Source organism: Gracilinanus agilis, chromosome 1 (genome assembly GCF_016433145.1).
Source record: "Gracilinanus agilis isolate LMUSP501 chromosome 1, AgileGrace, whole genome shotgun sequence".
NCBI lineage: Eukaryota > Metazoa > Chordata > Mammalia > Didelphimorphia > Didelphidae > Gracilinanus > Gracilinanus agilis.
The window spans coordinates 707,672,780-707,700,341 of record NC_058130.1 but is presented as its reverse complement, the minus strand read 5'-3'; the positions used below and the strand labels follow the sequence as shown (position 1 = coordinate 707,700,341).

Here is a 27,562-nt window from a genome sequence, read left to right as displayed (position 1 = left end):
GGAGTGGGGCGGAGCAGGGGCTGGGGCGGGGGCAGGGGCTGGGGCGGGCTGGGGGAGAGGAAAGTGGGGATGAGCGAAGACAATTTGAAATTGTGGAGTGAGAGCTGGGAAGGGGGCCTCCCAGAGCTGCTGTGGCTTCCCTGGGCCAGGCGGCACCCCGAGACCGAGCCGGTGCCACGGGGGCTGCCCCCCAGGTCCCAAGTAGAGCCTGCTTGAAGGGGGGCTTGATGTAACCGGGCCACAGAAAGAGCAGCATCTGAATGGTAACTTGGGAAATACAGCTGCCTTCTGGGGACATCTGCTTGTGATAGCACTGAAATCCTGTTTGTAAAAGCTGGAGTCGGAGGAAGCTGTGATTCTCCCCTTCTTCAGCAGGCTGGACACCCTCAGAAACCAGAGATGGAGCTTTTCATTCGTCCTCAGCGGAAGCAGAGGCTTCCTTTATGGAGGCTGTGAGATCCCCAGCTGCCTCTCCTGCCCACACTGCTTGTCCTCATAGGCCTTGTGCTCCAAGAGAGCCCTAGAGGGCTTTCACTAGTATATCTTGGAAGAGAGAACCGGAGAGCACTAGTCCCAAGGACTTGGGTGATAATCAGAGCAGAAGCCCTGGCCAAAAAGCTGCTAGGAATTGCCGACTGGACTGAGGGCCTCTGATCACCTGATCTTCCATGAAAGCTGTTGAGGAAGACTCCTAGGAGGTGAGTGATCTAGAACCTGAAGGAACTTTAGCTCAGGGCCATTTCTGGTGTTAATCTGGATCAACACTGACCTGGATGTTGACCCAACCTGAGCTGCTTGACCACTCCAGGGGAAAAGAATTTGCCTAAGGGTTACAGAAAGGCAGAGAATACAAGTACCTAGTCTTTCCCAGGGAAGGGCTTTTTTCTTGTTGCAAATCATAAAACACTATATAAATAGAAGCTCTGATTGTCATTATCAAATTATTATACTGTGATTGAGGCCAGGGTGGAGATAGCAAATCTGCAAGAGTCATCATCAGCACAGATGCAATACTTCCCCTCTTCTTGGAGCTCCTCAGGCAAGTGCTGGGTGACTCCTTTTTGTTGGGTTCGTAGGGGTTCTTCGTCTTGTGTCCTGGACTACTTGGCAGTCTCGGGAAGCCCTTCTCAGAATTACATTTTTAAATAATTTAAGGAAAATGCTACATTTCAGATAGAGAGAAATGAAAATAGATATGTAATATTTTTTCCTCCCATCCAAATTCACAGATGCTCAAATTTATCCATGGACCCCCCAGGTTAAGAAATCCTATTTTAGATGGGAGCCCTGTTCAGGCTGGACTGGATAGTCTCTGGGTTCCTTTAGGGCTCTGAGGAGTCCTTTGGGAATTCTGAATCTAAATAGCAGGAGTTCCAAGGAGGGGATGGCTGGTGTCGGGTTTTGGCACATTCAAAGAGGTCAAGAAGGACGAAGATTTGGCTTAGATATGCAGACTTATCCAAGCTTGGATACTGGGCATGGAATGGGGCCCGATGTCTCTGTGCTGTCCGTTCTGTGTGAGGGGGCAGACAGAAATCCCGAGGTGGAAACACCTCAGCAAACACGGCTTCATTCATTCTAGGAGCACTTTAGGGGGCGGCCTCCCATAACGTCCCGCGGATGAGCGGCCAGGGCCCCAGCACGCCTAGTCCCAGGATCGGATCCGGCTGCTTGAGTCCGGGGACACAGGACAAACATTCTCCCTGGGACTCAGTTTCCACATCTGCCCTGCGGGGGTGGATGTGTGGGGAAGGCTTGCGAGCTGCCCAAATATCAGTTCACAGAGGAAGCCCTCACCCCCTCTTCTGCCCTTTCCACCCCACCCCCACCTCTCCACCTCTTCTCTTCCTTTTCCCCCCTCCCCCCTCCCCTCTCCTCCCTTGCTGGGCGCTTCCAGGCGGCAGGTTGCCATGGAGACAAGAGTGGCTGGGTGCCTGCTCTAGCCGCCGGATCTTGGAGCCGGCCTCTCTGGCCCCCCAGGTGCTCTATGGTCCGGACCTCCGGAAGCAGGAGCGGGGAAAGGGAGAGGGTGGGGGGCCTAAGGGGGCGGACCAGGGAGTGAGGTACGTGTGCGCGCGCGCGTGTACGTGTGTGTGTGAGACATTGTGTGTGTGACACTATGTGTGACACTGTGTGTGTGACACTGTGTGTTCTAAAGCTCTCATTGTTGCCTCATTGACTCCCCTTCCCTTCCTCCCATTGCTCCTCATTCCCTCACTGACTCCCTCCCCCCACCGCTGTCCTCTCTCCGTGTCCCCGCAGCACCTCCTGCAGACCCTCCCCCCTGAAGTCACCGTGGTCTACAAATCAGCCCGGAAGAGACTTTAGAGGCCACCTAGGCCAGCACGTACCGGAGAAACCCTTGTCCCCTTGCTGTCCCTTTTCACTGTCCCTTCTCACTTGGCCCACTGCCCCTCCAGAGCCCCCCCTAACTGTTCCTCCACAGTTCCTTTTCACTCTCCCTCTCCCTGCCCCCCCACTGCCCCTCTTACTGTCCTCTTCACTGTCCCTTTTCCTATCCCTTCACAGCTCTTCCTCTCAGTCCCTTCACAGTTCCTTTTCATTCTCCTTCCTCACCATCCTCTCCCCTCAGTGTTTTCCCTTATAGTCACAGAAGTCATTAAATCATTTAGGAAAGACCAGAGAAGCCATCTATTCCAACCTATACCAAAATAAGAACTCCTCTAATTATCCCTGTTATGCTTTCACTGTTCACCCCAATCCCCTTCTTTTTTTCTTCCCCTAGTAATCCCTGAAGTCACTAAATTAAGAGAGACTTTGGAGGCCATCTAGTCCAATCCATATCTGGACATTAATCTCTAAATTATTCCTGTTCTTTTTCATAGTCCTCACTGTCCTCTTCATTATCATCTGCACCATTTCCTGAGTCCCTCTTTGTCTCTACTCATTATCTCTACCCACACTGTCCCCACGACTCTTACCCCCACCTTCTCCCTTCCTTCTTGCCTCTCCCACTGTTCCCCCTTCAACCATTGCCACTTTTCCACCTTCTGTCCCTCCACTAGCTCACTCTTCCCCCCTCACTGTCAATCCTCTACTGTCTGTCCTCCATTATTGTTGTCTTCATTATTTCCCCATTGTCCCCCATTTCTTCATCATGTTCTCTATTCCCACTGTCTCCTTCATTATTTCTCCCTTCACTATTTCCCATTACAATGACCCCTTCCTTCCTTTTCCCTTATTCTCCACTTTCTTCCTTCTCAACTTTCACTCTCCCCTTTTACCTTTACACTATCACTTTCACTATTTTTTCAACTCTTCCCTCTTATTCTCCCTGTTTTCCTTCCCTCCAAAGTGATTGAACCTATAATTTCCTAACCCCCTCATTCACTTTTCTCCTTCCCCTAGTCCTCTCTTTCCCTGAACTCTCCCCTTTGTCTTTCCCAACTTCTCTTCCTCATTTTCTAGGCAAATGGGGGTCAAGTGACTTGCCCAGGGTCACACAGCTGGGAAGTGTCTGAGGCCGGACTTGAACCTAAGACCTAGGACCTAGGACCTCCTGTCTCTAGGCCTGGCTCTCAATCCACTGAGCTACCCAGCTGCCCCCTAATCCTATTACTTTTGTTCACTTCTTCCCACATTCTCTCCTGCTTTGTTCCTCTCATGAAGCTCCTGCCTCTTTAATTGTCTCCTTTACTTTTTTTCCCCCATTGCCCCTGCTAAGCCCTATGATCCAATGATACCTGTTTCTTGCCTTTACTATCTGTTTGTCCTCCCCTTCCCCCTACCCCTTCCCCAATATGTCCTTAGGCTCAGAATTATTTTTCCTCCTCCTAGAATGCGTGCTGCAGGCCTATGCACGGCTTCTTCGCTGGCCTCAGTGGGCTTCCTCCGTTTCCTGGGACTGTCCTGGTCTTGGAGTCTGGCAGCTGCTCTGAGTATCTATGTGGGTACTGGTGGTTGGCGTTTCCTGCGCATTATTTTCAAGACAGCACTAAGGGACCTTTTGTAAGTGAGAGAAATGTGGGGTATCAAAGGGCTGAGGGAGGAGGAATGGGCAGAGCTATGTTAGGGAAGCTAATGGTAGCAGTGGATGTTTTAGTGGTAGTGAGGGGCACGGGGTGGGGGGGGATGGCATTGTAATAGCTTTTGCTATAAACTTGGCTCTGCGGCCTTGGCATAATGGGAACAGTTCGTACAATTTGCTCTGTCAGAATCTATCATACTCCTCTCAGCCCCTACACAATATTAGGGACCTAATCTGTCTCAGCAAGGACTTAATGGCATTGGGGTGAAGTATTCAGGGTTTGCTTTGTCTCCCATATCTTCTTGGGAGACATGTGGCTTTTTCAAAATGAAGTTGGCCCTTGGAAGAAGAGAGCAGGATGAAACATGTCTGGGGCTGGGTCAGTGAGCAAGAGAAGAAAGGGCCCTTTATCCACCTAGAAAGGAGTGTAGGCAGTCTCTGGGAGTCTCACTAGCAGATGGTTCCCTTCTGATTGGGGGTGGAGTTTGGGGGCTTCTGAAATCTGAAGTTAGTGTAGTCTTGTTCCCTCTGGAGTGAAATAAAAAAGCAGTGTGAAGTGGGAACAAGATGGCTGGGAAAGCTGGACTCTTAAGGCATAACATGGCCTAACCCTAATGCCACATGTATTGTCCACTGTTAGAACCCACCCCTAGGCTCCCATTGGCAGTTCTACCCTACATTCATTCTCCTGGACTGCAAGGTAGAATTCTGGGGGAGTGGGAGGAGGATAGGGACAACAGGTAAGAGCAATGAAGGTGGAGTATGCAGGAGAAAGAGGTACTGAGCTGAACATTCTGAATCTTGTCCTAAAGAACAAGGTGTCCCAACTGCATAAATTATTACGTCTGCAAGTCACACCTGATGAACTAGAAGTCACTCTGCTGTGTGTCCCCATCTGGGGACTTCTGGGCCTTCTACTTCCTCTCTGAATTCAAGGATGGTTGATCTGGGGCTAGAATATAGTAGAACTGGGATTGAAGGAGGTAAGGGGATTCAGGCAAAGCTCTGGGGAGGGTGGGGGGGAATTTGGACAGCTGGGTAAGGAGAGGAGAAAAGGTAATGGTAGGGCAGAACTTGGGAAGGGAAGGTGGTGGGGCTGAGGGAAAAGATCAAAACAGAGTGAGAAGAAGGGAGCTAGTGCCAGGGTAGAACTGAAGGTGGGGGAAGAATCCTTAGGTCTCCCAGAATAGCTAAGCCCTCTGAGTACTCATGTTACAGCAAAGAGTATCTTTACTCTTTCAGGGCCTTTAAGACTTGATTTTCCCTCATCAAATATTTAACCAGTTTTCTTTTTTGATTAGAACACCTACAAAAGTATCCTTTCCTGCCCACTCCCAATGCCAACACATAACATGGTTTTTGACCCTTCCACCATCTTCTTTGGTAGACACTAGCTAGTGTCTCCTTGGCATTTTGTTTCCCAGATTCTCTTGTCTCAACAATCCCTACTGTAATTAGTTCTTTTCTGCCCTTGCCCTCATTGTCAGTAGTCACAACATAGACTTAGTTCCATCACTAAGCAGGAAAACTTAATCTAGACAGTTTTCTACTAATGTTGAGGTAAGTAGAAATATATATTCTTTGTTACTCAAAGGGAAATAACCATTTAAGATAGGAATATACTGGCATACCTTTGCAGATTATCTGCAAACTATCTCAGAAAACTCAGTGATGATTTTGGTGGTTGTATTTACTGAAGCCCAATAACATGAATTCCCCTGCTGAACAGGTTAATCCTGTATTTGGGGATATGTCTAATAGGACAGTATATACCCCCATCACCTCAAGCTTTTACGATCTTTGGTTTATTTGGAAACAGCATTATTCAGACGTCAGAAATCTATCCCTCAAATCTAGAATATTTGAGTCAAAAAGTTCTTCTCTCTTGTTCCTTCTCCTTCCTTCTTGCATTTAGCTCTCTGGTCCTTCTCCTTGGTAAGATCTATTTCATCCCTGACCATCCTAGAGTTAATTAAGTCCATGACATTCTTTTTTGAAAGAGCTCAGGACCTGACAATGGTACACATCCTTACAATCAATCAGGAGAGTTGAATGAATCTGTCACCTCTCATCTTCCTATACTGTAGCTAATAAGCATGTTTTTTTTTTTTCTGGAGTCCCAAAGTGTGAAAAACTGGGATGAAGTATCTCTTAGTTTAATTGGGTCTTCCGGACTGACTGGGTTCTGATTCTAACAAGAGAAGACATCTTCTTTAATCATACTAAATAAACTATAAAGGTGTTGTCCTGGGTAGATTGGTCCTCAAGGCCGGAGGTGGCCTCTTTGCAAGACTCTTCTGTGAGATTACATGAGCATGCTGCCTTGAGTTGTATGTAATTAGAAATTATATTATGAAGCTTTCTTTGAGCTAAAAGAATTATGAATTCCTATGGAATTAGGAACATAATTGCTAATTAGGCAATATTTAACTACATAGCTAGTTATATACCTTAAACTGAACCATTTTTGTATTTTTCCTTTCAAAATACTTTAGTCAAAACATGAAATATGATATAAAAATTTTAAATTTGATTTATTTTACAAAAACTCATTCATTTGGTCAGTAAGTATTAAGTGCCTCCTATATGAGTACTCTGTTATATACTGAGGATACAAACACAAAATTGAGACAATTCCTGCCTTCCAGGAATTTGCATTCTACTGGCTTATTATTGTTGCTTATCCTTTTCACTCGCTTCATTACTCCCGCAAGATGGAGGTCATTGCTAACTTCATTACCCAGATGGGGAAACTAAGGCAGAGGCTGCTCCAAAGTCAAAAGGCAAATGCCCTATGACTATTACCTTCCTTGCCTTGCCCCTTCATCTTTCAAAGTGTTTGTGTGAAGCAATATCCGGAATTTTGTGTGAAAGTAATACTGAGGAATACCTGGAGCAGAAGGATGGCCATGGCTACAGCTTCTGATCTTTTCTCTTTCCTGTTACAGTGGCCTCTCTGTGCTGATCAGTGTCCGCTATGAGCTCCGACGGCACCAGCGGGCCCGGCACACCATTCCCTATGTCTTCCAGAAGGTGGCCAACCGACAGCCACAAAAGGTGGCCCTAGTAGATGCAGTCAGCGGAAAGCAGTGGACATTCCAGCAACTGGATGAGTACTCCAATGCAGTGGCCAACCTATTCCTGCAGCTTGGCTTTGGGTCCGGAGATGTGGTTGCCATGTTCCTGGAGGGCCGGCCTGAGTTTGTGGGACTGTGGCTTGGCCTTGCCAAGGCAGGAGTGGAGGCTGCCTTGCTCAATGTGAACCTGCGGCTGGAGCCCCTTACATTCTGCCTCAGCACTTCAGGGGCCAAGGCCCTGATCTTTGGGGGGGAGCTAGCAGCTGGTGAGGCTGGGGGTGGTACAGAGGGGTCAGGCCCCACAGAATGAAGGCAAAGGTTACTTTTTCTGTTTGAGGAAGGACTTTTGGAAGTAGGGGGAAGGAGACCGTGGCTCAAAGTGATGAATGACTGGTGTGATCTGGGGGCCAGCAGGGGCTTGGGAGAGGAAAACTAGCTAGGCTGGACCAACTCCCACCTTGATTCTATTTAGGCAAGGGAAGGGTATGGCCTTATGCTTAGAGGGAAAGAGCATTACATGCATGCCCAGGTATGTCTGTAGCCTGGGGCTGACAACCATGTTGGTGAGCTAGCTCTTGTAGGTATGTCTGTGGGCTGGGTCTGACAAGTATGTCTATGGGTTGGAGCTAAAACATATGTCTCCTGATGGAGGTTAAGAGGGGTATCTGTGGCCTGAAGAGTATGTCTGTGAATTAGTGATTTCAGGCTCCCTGGGGCTGAGAGGCATGTCTATGGACTAGATGATCCTATGTGCTAGGGCTAATAGGCATACCTTTCATGTATTCCAGCTATTTCAGAAGTAAGTGTGCAGCTAGGGAAAAACCTAGTGAAGTTCTGCTCTGGGGACTTTGGGCCAGAAGGGGTCACCCCTGATACTCACCTTCTTGATCCTATGCTGAGTGAGGCCTCCACAGCACCCCCCATGCAGATGCCCCCTAAAGGAATGGATGGTGAGTCTGATTCCCACCTTGAGACAGTTCCTGCCAGTACCTCTGGTTTCATTCTAGTCCTGTTTGCCTCTTTCCTCTCCTTCCTCCATCCCTGTAATTCCATCTCCAGAAACAAATCCCAAAGGGTTCCTGGCTCTTCCACCCCTGATGCTTCCCTTTCTTTCCAGATCGTCTCTTCTACATCTACACTTCCGGCACTACTGGGATGCCCAAAGCTGCAATTGTAGTACACAGCAGGTGGGATTGCAAGCTGAATAAGGATCTGGACACTAGGGATCCTTGCTTTCCCCAATTGCAATTCTCCCATTAAACTTTCCAACCTTATTAACCCCTTTCCACCCTCTTGATTTATCTGCTCTGCCTCCTTCCTCTTGGCTTTGACCCTGTCTCAACCTTGCCCCTTCCACACAATCCCCATCCTCAATCCTACCCTTTCCCCCTGCCCCAGACCTGTTTCTGCACTGTATTTATCTTGGCCTGCCACCACCTCCCATGTCTCAAGTATAAGTCCCACCCTTTCCCCATACCTCTCCCTGCCCTTGGTACATATACCCTCACCTTTAGACCACTCACTCCTTTTCTCTTATTCAGATACTATCGAATTGCAGCCTTTGGGCACCATGCCTACAGAATGAAACCCTCGGATATAATTTACAATTGTCTCCCTCTGTACCACTCAGCAGGTACTGAAGGGAGGGAGGGAGGTTCAACAACTCATAAGGTAGAATGGACCGTGGGAAGGAAGGGGAGATGAAGGGAATGAATAGGGTGGGTCTGATGCAGTTTTTAACCCTAATCCTAGTTTCTCTGCAGGGAACATCATGGGGGTGGGGCAGTGCCTTCTCTATGGGCTCACGGTCGTCATCAGGAAGAAGTTCTCTGCCAGTCGCTTCTGGGATGACTGCATCAAGTACAACTGCACGGTCAGGGCTCCTTCCCCTCCCCCACCCCATGCTGATGCCCCCCATCTCTATGTATCCTCAACCAACTCTTTCTACCCTGTCAGTTTCCTGACAACTCTCTACATCAGTTCCTTGTTTGGATCTTCCATGTCTCTTCTATCATTTCTCTTCTCCCCAAATGCCTACTACTGTCTCCTACCTTCCCTGCTAATCCTTTCTCCCTCATCAGCATTTGAGACCACCTCCTGGGACCAGCTGATGCCCAAGGACACATTGTGGTCTTGGGTTAGATTTTTTCATCAGGCTTAGAGATTAGTCTATAACAGTGATGGTGAACCTTTTAGAGAGGAGTGCCAAGCCTCACCCCCATCACTCCCCAGACCAAGTGATATGCCCCTCCCCACACCTTGTGCTGGACACGCCCACCCTCCTCCCCTTTTACCCCACACAGGGAAGGGAGAAAGTGCTTCCATTGGGCTGCTGGGCAGAGGGGCAGGGGATGGGAAAAATGTCATCAGGCATGGTGGAGAGGAGGAGGGGAGCAGCTCTACCTGAGTCCCTTTGCCTTTCTAGTAACACTCTGGGAAGGATGGGGGAGGGCAGCCAAGTGCCCACATAGAGGGCTCTGTGTGCCATCTTTGACACTCGTGCTATAGGTTCTCCATCACTTGTCTATAAGAATTACCACACTGGTTGCTGCTGACAAAGCATGATTTCTCTCCCAAAAGGCAATGGGGCATGTCAACTTGGGGTCAACAATTTTGAGGATTTTTAAGGCTTTTCATTTGTAGTAACTACAGGAAAACAGACAATGGATAAAAATAATAAACATAAGGGGGCAGCTGGGTAGCTCAGTGGATTGAGAACCAGGCCTAGAGACGGGAGGTCCTGGGTTCAACTCTGGCCTCAGACACTTCCTGGACCCTGGACAAGTCACTTAACCTCCATTGCCTAGCCCTTACCACTCTTCTGCCTTGGAACTGATACATAGTATTGATTCTAATGCAGAAGGTAAGGGTTAAAAAAAAAAAATAAACATAAGGAGGATCCCTCTACTAAAGCTCTCGTCCAGTGTCTCATAGCATAGCAGTGGTCCTAGGCCAGTGGAACATAAGCTCCAGCAGGTCTTAACAAACCAGAAAGGCACTGAGGCCTGGTGACCCGGTGTTTCTACTAAGATTAAGAGAGGTTCATCACCAGAAGGCCAGCCACCAGATCATGCATGGTTTTAGCCACAAAAAGCAGTGGAAGATTATCTACCAAGGCACAGATGGGGGAGGAGTTATAGCTGTGCTGGCAGAGGTAGTGCCCACCCCAAGGAAGTCACAGACCCTGGCAACATTGAAGCAGGTGTAGAGAGAGTTAAAAGACATTTTCAAGATCGCTCAGTAAACATTGTCCCCAGTATTAGTGTTGGTATTGGCTCCTCTCTTGACTTTTTCACGAGCTATTTTCCTTTATATTCCTTGTGTGCCTTTTTGCTCTTCAGGATAGTGGTTAAATGATTTATTTGAAGATTTTAACAGGCCATTAACTTGGTGTTTTAAGTCAACAGGATAATATCACAACCAAAAAAATCAAATTAATAGGCTATGTGGAGGCATGGTCTTAAGATGATATTTGTCAAGCTTTTAGCATAGTTTCTAGTGCACAGTAGGTGCTTAATTAGTGCTTGTTCCTTTCTCCTCCTTCCTGTTCTACTCTGTGCTGATCAGATTACAGCTAGAAGACTGAGTTCAGGGCCACGTTTTGGGAAGGACATTTGTGAGCAAGGGAGCAACCAAGATGATGAAGGACCATGAGATCATGCCAAAAGGGGATAGATTGCCTTATGAAACTGGAGAGGTTTAGCTTGGAGAAGGGAAGATTTAGGCGGGGCCTTGATAGCTATCTTCAAGTACTGGAAATCCTATCCTGTGTCTCAGGCACCAGAAAGCAGAATTAGGAAAACAGGCAGAAACTGCAGAGACAAAAAAAAAAAAAAAAAAGCCTTGATAGGGAAAAGTTCCTAACAATTAGAATGGCCTGTCTCTCACTCATTAGAAGTCTCTAGGCAAAGCCTGGGAGATTATATTTTTGTTCAATTCTGGTTGAACTAGATCAGTCATGGCAAACCTTTTAGAGATGGAGTGCCGGGCCCCCCAGAGATCGTGTCCAAGACCACGGACTGCAGGTATGCCCACAAAGAGGGTTCTGCTTGCCCTTTTTGGCACATATGCCATAGATTCACCATTACTGATCTAGATGAAGCTCCTACCAACCCCTAAACTCTCTGATTACCCTCTTAATCACCTCTTTAATCAATGTGACCTCATTTTAGTTTTTATTTGACTACTTACATGTAATAACAAATTTCCATACAAGTTTCTTAAGTTATATGATCAAACTTACCTCCCTCTCTTCCCTTCCTCTTCCTGGTGCTGACAGGCAATTCAATCTAGTTTATACATATATTGTCATGCAAAACACGTGACCTCCTTATCTTATAGATAATAAACTTAGGTCCAGAGGTATGAAGTCATTTGTATACTTAACCTAGCAAGTAGTAGACCCAAGGTTTGAATCTAAGCTTTCCTGATAACAAATCTAGAACCTTTTCTATCCTATTCCACCACTGTCTCAGAAGGAATGAAAGCTTGGAGACTACAGGATAGGCCTGACTAACTCATTCTTCAAACATTCTCACAAGGCTGAAAAATAGTAATAGTTGTACATTCTGTTCGAGGAGTGAAATGATCTAGGTTCTGCTTGTTGAAGGTCAAGCAATTAGTGTTCTTTTTCCTTAATTCTTAATCTACAAATTATGTATATGCATACTCATGGCCTTCCAAATATATTATGAATTATTGTAAGAAATCATTTTCTAACAGGCAGAACCCCATGGAAGCTTTCATTTTTTGAGTAAGGGCCTGACCTCTGAGATCTTTTTCAGCTCTGAGATTCTCTAGGTTCCCATTTTCTGTTCCATTCAATTTTTTGTCCTGTCATTAACATTGATAACATAAAATAGAGGTGTCACTGCTGGACTTTTGCATTCATAGATAACTGAAGTGGGATGGAACAAATGCCATACTGTTTTCAGCCCCACATTTTACTAGTGAAGACATTTAGATTAACTTTTCCTTCTACCATACCACCACTGTATCTATTTCTCACCTCCTCATGTAGTGCTGAACTTTAATGTAATTTGCTGATAGGTTGTTAGGTTGGTAAATAATATAATAGTGTTTATTTCATGAAAGCATTTGAAAGGATTGCTATCTGAGATGGGAGGTTAAATTAGAGGACTTCTAGTGTCCCTTCTAATTCTAAGACCATGAAAATGTCTCATATTTTTGTGGATATAATCATAATGTATGTGCTGGATAATAGGAAAAATAAAGTGGATACACAGCTGGCTGAACCAAGTATCCCCACAGAGGATAGTTACTTAATCCTTCTTGGTCAACAATGAGGTATCTAGTGGCATGCCGTGTCCTTTTCAATAGTTTGTATCTGTTTCGAAAACTGTTCCTTTTCTGGAGTTATAGAAATGACTTCAATAAAGAAGAAGGCATACATATCAAATTTATAGATGTCATAAAATTAGGAGGGATAGCTAATTCATTAGATGACAGAATTAAAATTTAAAGTGATCTCAGCAAGTGAGAAAGCTATGCCAAATTCATAAAGAAGTTAAGTAATATATATAATGTCTTGAATTTAGATTTTTAGAATCCTGTACATTTGCATATATATAGGATTTGGAAGATATAATTTGGCAGAAGTTCAGATAAAAAGAAATGTGGGAGCTTCAGTTTATCACAGACTTATTTTGAGCCAACAATGTGGCCGAACTAGCAAAAAAGTAACTATAGTCTTGGGGGTTGGATTTATAGATGTAGAGTCTCTAGACTAGGGACTCTTAAACTGAGGTTTTTTTGTTTTTTGTTTTTTGTTTTTTTTTTTTTATCCTGGGACTCCATTCTGGGAGCATAGGGCCACAACCAGTAGGCAATGGGTTGCTCAGGGTCACCCAGCTGGGAAGTGTCTGAGCCCGGATTTGAACCTAGGACCTTTCGTCTCTAGGCCTGGCTCTCAATCCACTGAGCTAGCCCAGCTGCCCCTACTTTAGGTTGCAGTTTCTTTAGCAGATGTAGTTTTTACAGGGTGGGGTTGCTAGCCCCATGCCCAACCCTCCTCCTTTTTCATCCGGGCTAGGGACCGTCCTTAGCCCAGGAGTGGTAAGGGTGGGCGATAGGGGTCAAGTGACTTGCCCAAGGTCACACAGCTGGAAGTGTCCGAGGCCGGACTTGAACCTAGGACCTCCAGTCTCTAGGCCTGGCTCTCAATCCACTGAGCCACCCAGCTGCCCCAAACTGAGGTTAGTGAACTTTAAAAAATATATATTTTGAAGGGGCAGCTAGGTGGTTTGGTGGATATATATATCCACTATTTATATATATTTATACATATATAAATATAATTTTGGTATAATTGGTTTACTGTATAATTGTATTTTATTTTATATATTTAAAAACATTTTAAGAATAGGTCTGTATGCTTAACTAGACTACCAACAGGTAAAGAACTCTTGCCCTAAACCAAAAGAGTTGATATTGTATTCTTCAAAGGACACACCATACCTGAAATATGTTTTTTTCTGGGCATCACATTTTAAGAGGAATTTTGACAAATACTTCCACAGAAGACTTCTTGGGTTCTCAAAGGCTATACCAGCAGAGCACAAGCTCTACCAGTCAGTCTGTTAGTCAGGCTTCTTGTTTAGACCCAGCAAGAGCTTGTATCTGCTATGCAAGGACCAGGCTAATACAGAGAGGCTCATTACCAGAGAGTTAGCTACTAGGTAATAATTTTTTTGGCCAAAATATAGAAGAGACACAAATATAAGATGTTCTTCAGTCCTAGATGTCCCTCTTCTGCTTTTTCTGTCAATGAGAAATGGGGCAGGGATGCAAAGAGTCCCAGTTCTTGGATTGTCTACAAACATAAGTTTATTTGTTGGATCTTTTAAGTGGAGTTCCACATTTTGGTGACCAAGTTGCATACTGCTTGAGAAGGAACTAAGCTGTATCTCTGTTTATATAAATTATGGATTCTTTGATGGATATGGGATTTCTTTGTTGTGTGTACTTTCTCCTGTGATACAGAGCTAAAACCCACTCCAATCCAAACACCATTTCTTAACCTACTAAGTGCAACCTTCCCATCCTGTGTGAATTTTGTTCACATACTATAAGCCCACCACAGGATATCCATGCAACATGTTCAAAGGCCTTTGTCTACATTTCTTGATGTTGCGTGGCTATTCATGGAAGCACTCAGGCCACCCACTAGTTTTCCCTTGCTTTCACTCTGAATGGCCCATCTTTTTCCGGTCATATTTTTCTGTAATTACATCCTTTGCTCCCTAGTTCCTTAATTTCAATGGGTTGAAGCCTGCTCACATGCACCATGTGCCCTTTTGGTGAATTTTAATTGTAAGCCTCTAGACACTGTGGCATTCTATGATTCACAGCCATATCACCGGCACATTGGTGATAAAAAAAAAAATCTAGAAAATAATACCAGAAGATACAAAGGTGCAGCTAAGTGCAAAGATAGTTTGCAGGTTCTCTTTGAAGAGGGAATTGAAGGAGTTGGCAAAGTTGGATTCGACATGCACCTAAAGTCAACAAGAAACATAACTTCATTGGAATAGATTCAAGTTCTTACATTGAATTAAGCAAACATCCCCATCAATATAATTATAGCTTATATTTCAACCTTTATTGCAGATGATAAAGTAATTTAGAACTTTATGAAGAACTTGACAGCCTTCTCTAAACTAAGTATACATATACTTTGATTTAATATACTGTATGACTTCAATGCAAAAGTAGACAGAGCAGAGGATGCCAAAAAATTTGTTAAAAATATAGTTTGAAAAACATGATTTATCACTTGTTTATATGGATATATGATTTGGGGTTTGGGTTTTAAAAGATTATTATAAAAATGGATAATATGGAAATAAATTCTGAGTGATAATATATGTTTAACCCAGTGGAATTGTTTATCAGCTCTGGGAAGAGGGGAGAGATCATGAATCATGTAACCATGGAAAACTATTTTTTAAATTATATTAAAAGTAAAATTATCCTAGGTTCAAGGGCAATCAAAGAGTATGAACTTTTAAAAATTAATAGAAATATATAATCTCATAAATTCAAATAATAAGTAAAAATATAGTTTGAGATTAAGAACTAAAATAGGCCAAAGACTTTAGACTACTCTGAAGCCTTTTACCTCAGATTCATGAATTCTTTCTTTTAAATGGGTTGGAATGCTCTGAACATAGTGAGCATTGAAGACTTATCATAATTCTTACTTGAAGAATGAATGAATTGATCCTTTGAAACAGGAGATTACTGGTTCCTCACATGGGCATCATTTCAAAAGTAGCCATCTTTGTGCAGTCATATTAGCTAATTAGAATAAAGGTCAGAACCAGTCACAACTCTGCCTCTTCATGTATGATCTATCAGCTCAATATGAGGAAGAATTCTGCTTAACAACTCAAGTATAGAGAGAGGAACAAGATTGATTAAATGAACTTCCAGTAATCTGGAATAGTTGAATGGAAGCTTACTGGCTCTCCTTCAGACAGGTTAGAAAGGAGATTCTATATTGGGTGGGAAGCTAGATGATTATTTTGCCAAATCTCATCTTCTCTGAGTCTGTCTGTTCTCCCTCATGTATGCTTCCCCTCAATATTGAATGCCTCTAACACATTTGTTCCTGCCATATCTCTAGTGCTCCCTATCTATGTCATGTGTGTCCTACTGACATTTCTCTCCTGCCACTATTATTTCACTCATGTCCTTTCCTCCCTCATTCCCATCAGGTTGTTCAGTACATTGGTGAGATCTGCCGTTACCTTCTGAAGCAACCTGTTCGGCCAGCAGAAAACCAGCACCATGTGCGCCTAGCTGTGGGCAATGGACTTAGGCCTGCCATCTGGGAGGAGTTCACTTGCCGTTTTGGGGTCCAGCAGATTGGGGAATTCTATGGTGCAACTGAATGCAATTGCAGCATTGCCAACCTCGATGGAAAGGTAGGTGGGGGGTCAAGTAGGAGTTGGGGGGGGGGAGTCAAGTGAGAGCTGGGGGGCTGGGCATGGCCCTTGGATCATGGAAATGAGACCAGCTGGAAATGAGAACTACCAAATTCTTAAGGGTGAACAAATTTGTGGCATAAAAGATAAACGGCAATGCCTGTGGGGCATAGAACCCAGGGTTCCTCATTCAGCTTGAGAACCTTACATTTTCTCTCCTCTTCCACCTGACATAGGTGGGGGCATGTGGTTTCAATAGCCGGATCCTGCCCAATGTGTACCCGATCCGACTGGTGAAGGTGAACGAGGATACAATGGAGTTGCTGAGAGATACCCAGGGGCTCTGCATTCCCTGCAAGCCTGGTGAGGGGTGGGGAGAGGGATATATCTACTCTAGCATCCAATTAAGCCCCCCAAAACTAGGTCATCCACATTCCAGAAATCCCAGACCTGTGCTATGGATTACATATATACTTCTGATTTTTAGGGGAGCCTGGCCTTCTGGTTGGGCAAATCAATCAGCAAGACCCTCTTCGGCGGTTTGATGGGTATGTCAGTGAAAGTGCAACCAACAAGAAGATAGCAAATAATGTGTTCCGGAAAGGGGACAGTGCCTACCTCTCAGGTACTGCCAAACCTCGTTTTACCACCAAGGTACCCCTCAAACCCCATTTTCTTCTCAAGTATTCCCTAAACCCTACCTATCTCTCAGGAACTGTTTATCTTTCCCTACCTCTCAAATATTCTGCTTCTTTACAGACCCTCTCAGAAACTGCTCTACCTGCTTCTCTGGGTACCTCCTGATAAAGGCACCCTGGGTATAAACTAGTCTTGTATAACTTAGGACAGAGATTTGGAGGCATAAGGTATCCCCTAGCAGTAATCCACAGTAGCTCACCTTAACATCTGTGCCCACTAGGAGATGTGCTGGTGATGGATGAACTTGGTTACATGTATTTCCGGGATCGGAGTGGAGATACATTCCGCTGGCGTGGGGAGAACGTCTCCACAACTGAGGTAGAAGGTGTACTGAGTCGAGTTTTGGGCCAGACGGATGTAGCAGTTTATGGAGTGGATGTACCAGGCAAGGAATTGGGGGTGTAGGGTGGAGGGTGTGTATGTGACAGGATCTGGGTGAGAGTTGGGAGAACAAAATGGTATAGGAAGTGATTTGGGAGAACTTTTGAGGACTGAAAGTCCTGGAGAAGTCGAAGCCTGGAGATGTTCTCAGCATATAATCCCATTGTAGGAGTGGAGGGTAAGGCTGGAATGGCTGCCATTGCTGACCCACATGCTACACTGAATCCCAATGCCCTGTACCAGGAGCTTCAGAGAGTACTTCCACCATATGCTCGGCCCATCTTCCTTCGCCTCCTCCCTCAGGTGGACACAACAGGTATATTCATATCCTTCATTTCACGACATTTTGATTTTTCTAGTTCTAGGACCTTGCCCTGCCCTTGGGGGGGGGGGGTCTCCCTCTATATCACCCTTTGCTGGCTGGGTAGTTGTTTCCTGCTTATCCCATAGGCACCTTCAAGATCCAGAAAACACGACTGCAGAGAGAAGGATTTGACTTGCACCAGACATCAGACCGACTCTTCTTCCTGGACCTAAAGCAAGGGCGATATATCCCCATGGATGAAAATGTCTACACTGCCATCTGCACAGGAGCCTTTTCTCTTTAACAGAGCTCGATGTCCCATCCCTTGCCCTCTTCTTTCCTAGCAGTGATGGATGGGACTGAGGACTGAAACCATAGCCCTACCCTGCCCTGTTCTGGACCCAGCTAGTCTCCTTTTTTCCCAAAGAATGGGTGTGGTGGGGGAGGGCAAAAGTTGGGCTAATATGATTTATCAAAATTGCTTCCTAAGCCCCTCCCTGACCCTACCCTCAGGTGTGGGGCTCTGATTCAAGCAGGAGCTGAGGTTGGATAGGACAAATAGGGTCCTGAAGAGGAGGATCCTCAGGGTTTCTGGAGTGTTTGAGAGTTGGGTTGCAGCTAAGAGGCCCACAATATTCTCTGCATTTCAGCCCATGATGTTTCCCAAATGAGGGTTTGATATCCCATCACAGGATGCTAAATGTGGTTTGGCCTGGCTCCTCTCCCAGGCAGGGCTGGTGGGGGCTGCTGACATTGACTGTCTCCTGGGGGTTGGGAATGAGAGGGTATGGGGAACTGCCACAAAGCCCTGTCTTGTCTGGCCTGCTTCAGCCAGAGTTGGTCAGCAAGGGCCATTTCTCTGCTTTTCTTTGCTCCTTAATTACAAACTTTGTCCCAGAGAGGAGGGCTACAATGTCAATGCCTCTCTTGCACAGAGGGGACCATTCCTGCCTGTTTTATTGGTTGTGCCTTAAGGAACCCTGTCATTAAGTCACTGTGTTCCAGTACTTTTAACTCAGTTTAAACTTCAGGAGTGGTTTTGCCTTCATTCCCTCAGTGAGTGCTGTGAGTGGTGGGGACAATACTCCTGTGGACAGGAGTAGATTGGTTTGAGAGGCAGCATGCCAACATAGATGAAGTTTGTGCTGAATCCAAGTTAACTGGAAATTTCATGTATTTGATCTCTGACCTCCAGTGAAAGCCCCCAACCCAGTCCTGCTGACAGTTACCATTCAGAAGCCCAGTGCTTGGCCCTTCTGGTAGGGACTATGCAGATAACCCAATACAGCCTTGCTGGTAGTGACCGGTTACTGATAAACCAAGAGCTTCTCGGGCTCTTTCTTGCTACTTCTTGCAGGTGTTTTCAGGCATGGCAATTTTATTTTCTAGTTTGAGTTTAAAAAAATAAACTTGAAGAGAACAAGTTATGATGAAAAAGTTTAGGTCTGGGTATTGGGATACCCTTGGGTTTTGGTCAGCTGTGTGGACAGTGAGGATCTGGTCTGTATTTTAAAATCTTACTCAGAGAGCACCCACACAACCGGGAGGGGAACGCGCATTTGTTGTGATTGTAGGGGGTGTGTGTGGAGCGGCGGGCGCGATATGGGGAAATGAGGAGAGTGTGTGTGGTGGGTGGGATCTGCGGAAACGAGATGGGCGAGTATGTACGTTTTTGTGTGTGTGTTGAGGGGCGGGATGGTGTAATACTTGACGGGGGACCCAAAACAGGAGAGCCGACGGTCCCCTGTTCCGTGACTGTCGAAGATTTCTAGGGCCTTCTCATGGACAGCTGAGGCCAATGCCGGGTCAGTGTTGACAGATGTGAGCGTAATCACTCTGTTCTCCACTGGCACAAGACCTGCGTTTGTTCCCTAGGAGGAGCTGTGCCAGCGTTCCGCCCTAGGAGCAGTTCCTAGTGCGGCAACATTTATGCTTCCCCTTCCGCCCAGACTGGCCCCACTTCCGCCCGGTCGCCGAGGCCGCGCCCCACGCCGCGCTCCGCCGGCTCCCGCACCCCAGCTACCGCTGCCGCCGTCACCGTCGCGATGCCGGGGTCGGGATCCCGCCTAATCTCGGTGTTCCCCAGCCCGCAGGAGCTGGGTGTGTCGCTGGCGCAGCTGGTGGTGCAGCGAGCGGCGCAGAGCCGGGCCGGGGCCGGGGGCGCGGGGGATGGGGCTCGTTTCTCACTTGGGCTCTCGGGCGGGAGCCTAGTCCAGCTACTGGCTCAAGAGCTGCCCGCGGCCGCAGCCCCCGCCGGCCCAGCCGCCCCCGCGCACTGGACGCTGGGATTCTGCGACGAGCGCCTCGTGCCCTTCGACCACGCGGACAGCACGTTCGGCCTGTACAGGGTGCGGGGCGGGGCGGAGGGAGGGGGCGGCCTAGGAGGGGGCTGGCCCCTGGGGGAGGTTGTGTGACTTCATTATAAAGGGGGCGGGGTCCAGTGCCTTTGGCCTTGGGTTCGGTGGAGTCTCTGGGCTGTAAGGAGCCCGGTGGGGTCTTTGGTTTTTGCATACGAGGATCCTTCCTGATGGCCACGTGGGGTTCACTTGAAAGCCAGGGAGCAGGAGCTAGGGTCGTCTGGTCCTCAGGCATGAATAAAAAGGCATTTATTAAATGCTTCTTGTGTGTCAAGCACCTGGCTAAGCACTGCAGATACAAATGCCAGAGAGCCCCTGCCCTCAAGGAGCTCCCATTCTCATTATGAAACAACACATATATGGAGGGAGTGGTGGCCAGGGGATGTGGGTTTCTGGGGTGGCAGCCAACACTCATTTATTAGGCACTATATCACTAGGATGTGACTTGATCTTTAAGGATAGTCATTTGACAGACCCTTTCAGTCTGGGAGAGTATGGTGGCAGTGATTTGATTACCGGGGTTGGTTGGAGGTGGGGAGTAGGCTATACCCAAAGATTGTTGGCAAGTAATGCAGCAGGGATGGAACCTCTAGATATAGTGGACTATTTAATTCAATTTGCCAAACAGGACAGCTCTGCTCAGAACAAGGGTCCTAAAGCTGAACAAATTAATTCCCTTAGAGTGAGAGCATTTTTTTTTTTTTGTCTGTGTGATCCAGAGGTGCTGTTCCTGGTCATCAGATGTTCTGGTTATTAGAAGGGACGTATGTTGTCTAGTGAGACCTGGTCACAAAGAGCAGGATATGGGATCTGTGGAGATGGCTTTATTAAAATAGGACTGTAGGATCTGGGTTTTTTTCTGGACCTAAGGGGGCACTATGATGGCCTGGTTATAATGGAGAAGATGATTCTTAAGGCATGGATTCCTTATAAGGGAGAGATATTCTCTTCATAACTGTCCATCCCTGAAATCTTAGGGATGCAGCTGAACAGGATTGGATGCTGTCCTGTGTCCATGCCAACACTTCAATATGGAGGGGAACACATGTAATTTTTATAAGATGCCCAAGCTTTTGGGATACAAGTTCAAACACCCCACTATTCCCTGTATCTTGCCACCAAATCTGGTACTAATCTAGTCTGACTCTCTTTTTCTGTATCAGTTTCCAGCTTCTGTCTCAGTACCTTGTATTCCACTGCCCTGAAGAAATGACAGCTAATTTTATAGAAGTTAAGCTTTAAGGTTTACACAAAGCATTTTACAAATGTTATCTCATTTTTCCATCTTGGATTTTGTGTTTGTTTATTGAGAACTTGATTCAGAAGGAGACTACCACTGTGTACATCCCATCTTGTACTTGCTGACCATGGCCTGGAAGGATGGGATACTGTTTCAGGTTCCCAAGATGGTAATTTACTGCTGACTACATGATTGCTATCTAACCATATTGCAAAACTTTCATGAGGCTTTTAGGGACTGAGCTATAGTGACACACTTGGCCTAGACTTGAGCTGGAAGTCATCTTTGTGACTCAAGCCTTTCAACTCCCAATTTATGTTGTAATCATTTGGTGACTGTAGCCCTAGATAGTACTTAGTTTCAATTCTTTTGTGCTCTATTTACCCACCAGAACTGGCAAGAGGCCGATAGTATGTACAGACACCCCCTTCCCACCTGCTACCCATCCCAGAGCAACTATTTTTCACACCCCCACCTCATGGTCCATCTATTTCTGACTCTTTTTTTTTTTTAAACCCTTGTACTTCGGTGTATTTTCTCAGAGGTGGAAGAGTGGTAAGGGTGGGCAATGGGGGTCAAGTGACTTGCCCAGGGTCACACAGCTGGAAGTGGCTGAAGCCGGGTTTGAACCTAGGATCTGACTCATTTTAAATGGGATATTTCCTCTGTTTTTCGTAATAAATAATACATGTATAACCCAGATTGAATTGCTTGCCAGCTCCAGGAGCGGGGTAGGGAAGAAGGGAGGGAGACAATTTGGATCACATAACTTTGGGAAACTTACGTGAAAATTTGTTATTAAATATACCACAGTGAAAATAAACAAATAAATGGGGCATTTCCAAGTTATAGGGGACTCCACAGGGCCTTTATGAATTTTTTTTGATCCAGCTCTGTCTGAGAGTGCTAGTATCTCAGGGAGCCTGTGTTGTCACACTGGTGGAATAATTGAGGGGTTTTCACTTTGATCACCAAAATCATATCATTGTGCTGAATAACTTAACCACTGCTTGGAGAACTTGGTTATCTTCTTTTTCAATACTTCCTTATGCATTGCCCAAGACAGTTGTAAATCACTCCTAGCAAGATTTTGGCATTTCCTAACATTCCTGAACTTTCTTCCCAGCACATTTGGAATGTATTCAGTCCAAATGAGATTGAGTAGTCATCTCTCCCAATCTTCCCCACAATATAAGCTGTTTATATGATCAATTTAACCTGAGGCACTCTGATCCTGACATTCTAGGGTTGTCAAGAAGCCCCTATTCTCCACTCTTCCTCATCTAACAACCCCTCCTTGTTCTTCCAAATCCTTCACATCATCCCCTTCTATTTTCTCCTTCAGTCTCTGATGAAGTGACCATCCCTCTTACCAAGGCCAACCCCTTTGCCTGTACCATTGATCTTAGCCCTTCTTTTCTCTCTTTGTGACTATGGATTCAGTTGCTATTTCTTTGCAGATGATTCCTAGATTTATACATTCAACTTTAGTCTCTCAAGTCTTGAGCTCCAGTCTTGAGCATCACCAACTAATTGACTGTTGGACGTTTCTAACCAGGTGCCACCAAACCCATCTCTTTTGAACTTTCCTGTGACAGTCAGGGTACTACTATCCTTATAGTTACCCAGATTTGAAACCTTGATGTCATCCTTGGTTCCCCTCTTGCATTCCTTCCATAGATCCAATCAGCTATCTAATCTAGTCATCTCTAGCTATAATAGTACATCTCATCTTCACAATTGCCGGTTACCCTAGTTCAGGCCCTTGCTGCTTCTCCCTAGGACTATTAGAAAAGCCTCTTATTTGGTCTTCCCACTCCAATCCATCTATCACACAGCTGCCAAAATGATTTTCTTAAAATATAGGTCTAATCGTGTTACCCCCTTGCTCCCTGCTGTCTCTAGGATCAACTATAAATGCTTAATGAAATGTAATCTCTTTTCTCCTTTGCCCCTTCCTGTTTTTCCAGTCTCTTACATATCATTTCTCCCTTCACACTGTAATTCTGTCATATTGGCCTGCTTGCTGTTCCACACACAACATGCTATCTTCCGGTTTTGTACTGTTCCCAAATCTGCCTGGATTGATCTCGTTTCACCTCTGCCTGTTGGGATCCCTAGTTTCCTTCAGAGCTCAGCTTATGTGCCACCTTCTACATGAAGTCTTTCCTGATTCTCCCAACCTCCTAGCAGCCAATCTGTTCCCTCTCCAAACTACTTTTTATTTGTTTTTATATGTAATGCAGATGCATATATAAATGATATATATTTATATGATTTCCCCCTAAGCTCTTCCTGGGCAGGTACCACATTTTCACTTTTGTCTTTGTACACCCAATGCTCATCCTACCTCCTGGCACCATGTTGGTGAACCTATGGCATGCATGCCATGGGGGGCTGTTCCCCTCCCCCTCTCATTGTGCCTGAGGACATTTCTCATGTGACCCACCCCTCTGCCCAGCAGCCCAGTGGGAGAGCTTCCTCCCTCCCCTGTCTGGGGTAAGGTGGGGTAGGGGGTAGGGGCTCACATTTGGCGAGAGGTTGAGGTTTGGGCATTCCGGACTCTAAAAGTTTCACCATTACTGTCCTAGCACATTGTAGGTGTATACTAAATACTCATTGATGGACTGATCTGTTTACTGACCAAGACTGAGATAGGATTTTTTAGAAAATAATTGAAAAGGGGGCAGCTGGGTAGCTCAGTGGATTGAGAGCCAGGCCTAGAGATGGGAGGTCCTAGGTTCAAATCTGGCCTCAGACACTTTTCAGCCGTGTGACCCTGGGCAAGTCATTTGACCCCCATTGCCTACCCTTACCACTCTTCTGCCTTGGAGCCAATACACAGTACTGACTCCAAGATGGAAGGTAAGGGTTTTAATTAAAAAAAATAATAATTGAAAAGAGGGTTTCATCTTCCAGTGGGGAATCCTGGTGCTGTTCATTAAAAAGAAAAATTGGGAATTGTGACTACCCAAACTGAGAAGCCTCAAAAATTATCCAGATTATATTTCTCCTTAACCTGATGGGCTAATTAAAACAGATGGTCATCTTTACTGGACTGGAACTGGGGTCTTTGTGAAGAGATACAACTTTCAAGGCTCTGTAGTATTTTTGTGAATATTACGATGTCATTTGGTTAATGTCAGATCTTTTTTGATGAGGGTATATCTGACCAAAACTGGGCTACATTTTGATTTTAATAATTGAAACTAGGTTGTAAGTTAACAAATACCTTAATGCCAACTAGTGTTATATGAAAATTTATTTCAAGGATTGTTGATGTCTTTTATTTTTATAGATTTTTTTTGTTTGGTAGCACAGTAGACTTAGAAATAGGAAGACATGAGATGAAATTCATATTCATACACCTATTAGCTATAATGACTCTGGGCAAGTCACCCAACCTCTGCTTGTATCAGTTTTCTCAGCTATAAGATAAGGATAATTTGAGCACCTCTCTCCCAAGGTTGTTGTGAGGATCAAATGAGAAAATCATTTATAAAGAGCTCAGTGCAGTGCTTGACACATAGTAGGCACTATAGAAATGTTTGTTATCCCTTTCCAAATAGATCTTTTCTGTATCCTAGCCATTTCTTTTGACAGAGAATAAATTGGTCAAAAAAGGTTCAGCAAAACTAGCCAACACATCAACCCATTTGGGTGTTATATTCAGTGTTCCACACACAGAATTCCTCACTTTTGAAGAAAAGGTTTTTTGTTTTTTAAGTCAGCAATCATTTCCTAGTAATCTTCACCCTACTCCCTATAGGACTATCCTTTATAATGAAGGGGAAAAAAGCTAAGCAAAACCAGCTGACACATTGTCACATTGACTATCTGACAGTGTATACAGTGGCCCGGAGTTTACTACTTCTGTCAAGAGGGTGGAGGTAAATCTGGAAGAGACCTCAGGGACCCTCTTGTTCTACCCCCTCAAGTGAGGAAATTGAGGTCCAAGGTCTCACGAAGAGGTTTTCTGATTCGAGGGCCAGAGGTCTTCCCATAGGGCTAGGTTATCTTGCTCAGGTGGCCTCTGGGATAAGCATTGAGTATCACATTTATTCTGTAGTTTGATATCTTTTCTTGGGGATTCCATTCATTTCATTTTTATGAGGATCAAATGAGAGGACGTATGTAAAGCTCTTTGCTATAGAGAAGTTGGCTGCTATTATTTATTGTGAAAAGCCATCTTTGTTCTGCATCTTTTTTTTTTTTTTTTTTTTTTTTTTTAAATTTTAAACCCTTAACTTCTGTGTATTGACTTATAGGTGGAAGATTGGTAAGGGTAGGCAGTGGGGGGTCAAGTGACTTGCCCAGGGTCACACAGCTGGGAAGTGTCTGAGACCAGATTTGAACCTACGACCTCCTGTCTCTAGGCCTGGCTCTCAATCCACTGAGCTACCCAGCTGCCCCCTCTGTTCTGCATCATTTTGTATGTTTTCCTGTATTGCTCTAACCTCCTCATTTGCCAGTTTTAAGTCTTTTATACACTTTATTCCCTGATCGCTACTCTTTGATCAAGTGACGTAGATATCCTTTCCTTTCCACAAACAGGACATTCCATTTCTCAACTGAGGATTCTCTCCTTCCTTGTTTTGTCTCCTGACTTCCTTCAAGTCCCATCTTCTGCAGGAAGTGTTTTCCAGGCCCTTTTAATGCCTTTCCTGTCTCTGGTTTGTTTGTACATATTGATATGCTTGTCTCTCCTGGGAGATTGTGAGCTCCTTGAGGACAGGGACTATTTTGCCTCTTTTTGTATGACCAGTGCTTAGTAATAGTAGAGACTTATTGACTGACTCACCCTCCTAACAAGAACCTCCTATTCTTGCAGTCAGTAACTACTTGGACAATTCATAAATTACCCAGACTGGCTTTCAGTGAACTCTAGGAGTGAAGTAGCTAAAGTACAAACAGGTCTTATCACCATCACATGCCCAGGGAGCCCTCCCAGAGCATTAAGTCTGGTTATTTGTCTGTGGTCTCTGTGGACTTCCCAAGGAATGGGTAAGAAGGATATGTCTTTTTCTCATCACACAAATAATAAATACTCTACTGGCTATGACCATCTTTTTGTATTTGTATTTGTATCTAACTGCAGAATATATGTGTCCTGAAATCAGCAGAGCTTTTCCAGGGTTTGGTTTGATTTTGCAGGGGGAGAGTGGAAGGAGAAGAGTTTTGGAGGAAGAAAATAATGTTTAAGTCTGATCTTGCCAGCCCAGCTGAGTTGGAGAGGGAGTTAGGTAGGAGGGACAATAGGGAAGGGTCATAGTTGTTATAAAAAGTCAAAAGTTAAGAAATAAGTTAAATCTTTTGACTTCTCCCCCATATCTGGACTTCTTAGGCCCCATGAAGAACCCAAGCTCTTTCTGGGGAGAGGGAGATTATAACCCTTACCCCTTAACTTGCCTTCATTCTTCCCTTAACCCTGGGCAACCCAGAACCTATAAGTTTGCCCTTTGAGGTCACCAACTGTAATCCTTTTTGTGAGATGAAGGACCTCCCTTACCATCTTCCTGGCTCTATGCCCTCTAGATCCCACTCCTTACCAGTCACTGATACTCTTTTTTCATTTGGTCCATTCTATTTTTCATGGAACTCTTTTCTTCATTGGATTTTTTTTTTTTGGCCTCTTTTTCTAGTAGCTCAATTCTGTTTTTTTGGAAATTATTTTCTTCATTGGGTTTTTGTGCATCTTTTTGTAGAAGGTCATTTCTGTTTTCTAAGAAACTCTTTCTTCATTGGATTTTTGTGCCTCTTTTTTCAATTGACCAATTTATTTTTTTAGGCTATTTTCTTTTTTGCATTATTTTTATTTCTCTTTCCCATTTTTTCTACCTTATTTGACTTATTTGATTTTTTAATTCTTTTTTGAGTTCTTCCAGTACCTGAGACCAATTCCCATTTTTCTTTGAAGTTTTGCATGTGGTTGCTTGGATCTCACCATCCCATCTCTTATTGATTCTGTGCCTTGCTCTTTGTCTCCATAGACATTTTCTGTGGTTAAGTGTTTTGCTGTTTGCTCATTTTCCCAGCCTTTTTTTGGGACTGGGAGTTCTGAAATCTGCTAATTCTGTCTCCTCTGCTGATGGCTTGCAGGACTCAGAACTCTGAGCTCTTTTGCCCTGGGGCTAAGGGCTTCACCACAGTGCAGGTTTGAAAGGGCCAAGCACTAAGGACTTCTGGGCTTCACTTTAGGCTGGTGCCAGGGCCTGGGACGTCAAGGGGTACGTGTGGGGTGCTCTGTTGTTGGTGTAGGCTGGATCCTGGGATCCTGAAGTTGGCCTGTGCCCAGGCTCAGAACCTGGTGCTGTAGGTGGAGAGTGTGTCAACCCCACACTCCTTTGTGTGCTTCCAGTTCCCTCTTATCCTGTGAAAATCAATTCTCTCTGCCTGACTTTCAAGTTATATTCAGTAGGAGAGCCCCTTCACTTCATTTTGCTGTTGGTTTTTGACTCCTGTTATTTTGCGGTGCTTTTTTTTTTTTTTTAAACCCTTAACTTCTGTGTATTGGCTCCTAGGTGGAAGAGTGGTAAGGGTGGGCAATGGGGGTCAAGTGACTTGCCCA

At 45.1% G+C, this 27,562-nt stretch overlaps 2 protein-coding genes across 3 annotated transcripts in view; both read left to right on the top strand.

The window, feature by feature from the left end:
- The first annotated feature begins 84 nt into the window (after nt 1-84).
- SLC27A1 (solute carrier family 27 member 1) lies at nt 85-18,834 on the top strand. 2 transcript variants are annotated; one of them, XM_044669759.1, is made up of 14 exons: nt 85-263; nt 373-698; nt 3,799-3,969; nt 6,937-7,331; nt 7,854-8,015; nt 8,183-8,252; nt 8,607-8,698; nt 8,829-8,938; nt 15,804-16,013; nt 16,250-16,376; nt 16,501-16,638; nt 16,933-17,097; nt 17,263-17,409; nt 17,544-18,834. In XM_044669759.1, the coding sequence occupies exons 3-14, from the start codon at nt 3,800-3,802 to the stop codon at nt 17,699-17,701; spliced, it is 1,944 nt and encodes a 647-aa protein (XP_044525694.1). In that variant the 5' UTR covers nt 85-263; nt 373-698; nt 3,799; the 3' UTR covers nt 17,702-18,834. The 2 variants fall into 2 exon arrangements, with proteins under 2 accessions (XP_044525694.1, XP_044525685.1); XM_044669750.1 differs by having other exon boundaries at nt 85-698.
- Nucleotides 18,835-18,923: 89 nt separating this feature from the next.
- The window catches only part of PGLS (6-phosphogluconolactonase), a 12,791-nt gene continuing 4,152 nt past the window's right edge, over nt 18,924-27,562 (top strand). The window contains exon 1 of the mRNA XM_044669772.1: nt 18,924-19,745. Within this exon, the coding sequence (XP_044525707.1) occupies nt 19,443-19,745 (303 nt within the window). The 5' untranslated portion in view covers nt 18,924-19,442. The remainder of the gene's footprint in view (nt 19,746-27,562) is intronic.

Bases quoted from the DNA above. Each gene is read 5' to 3' on its own strand.
- SLC27A1 (XM_044669759.1), top strand. From the start codon at position 3,800: ATGCGTGCTGCAGGCCTATGCACGGCTTCTTCGCTGGCCTCAGTGGGC. The intron at 16,014-16,249 runs GTAGGTGGGGGG...CACCTGACATAG, and splicing joins TTGCCAACCTCGATGGAAAG to GTGGGGGCATGTGGTTTCAA. The intron at 17,098-17,262 runs GCAAGGAATTGG...ATCCCATTGTAG, and splicing joins TTATGGAGTGGATGTACCAG to GAGTGGAGGGTAAGGCTGGA.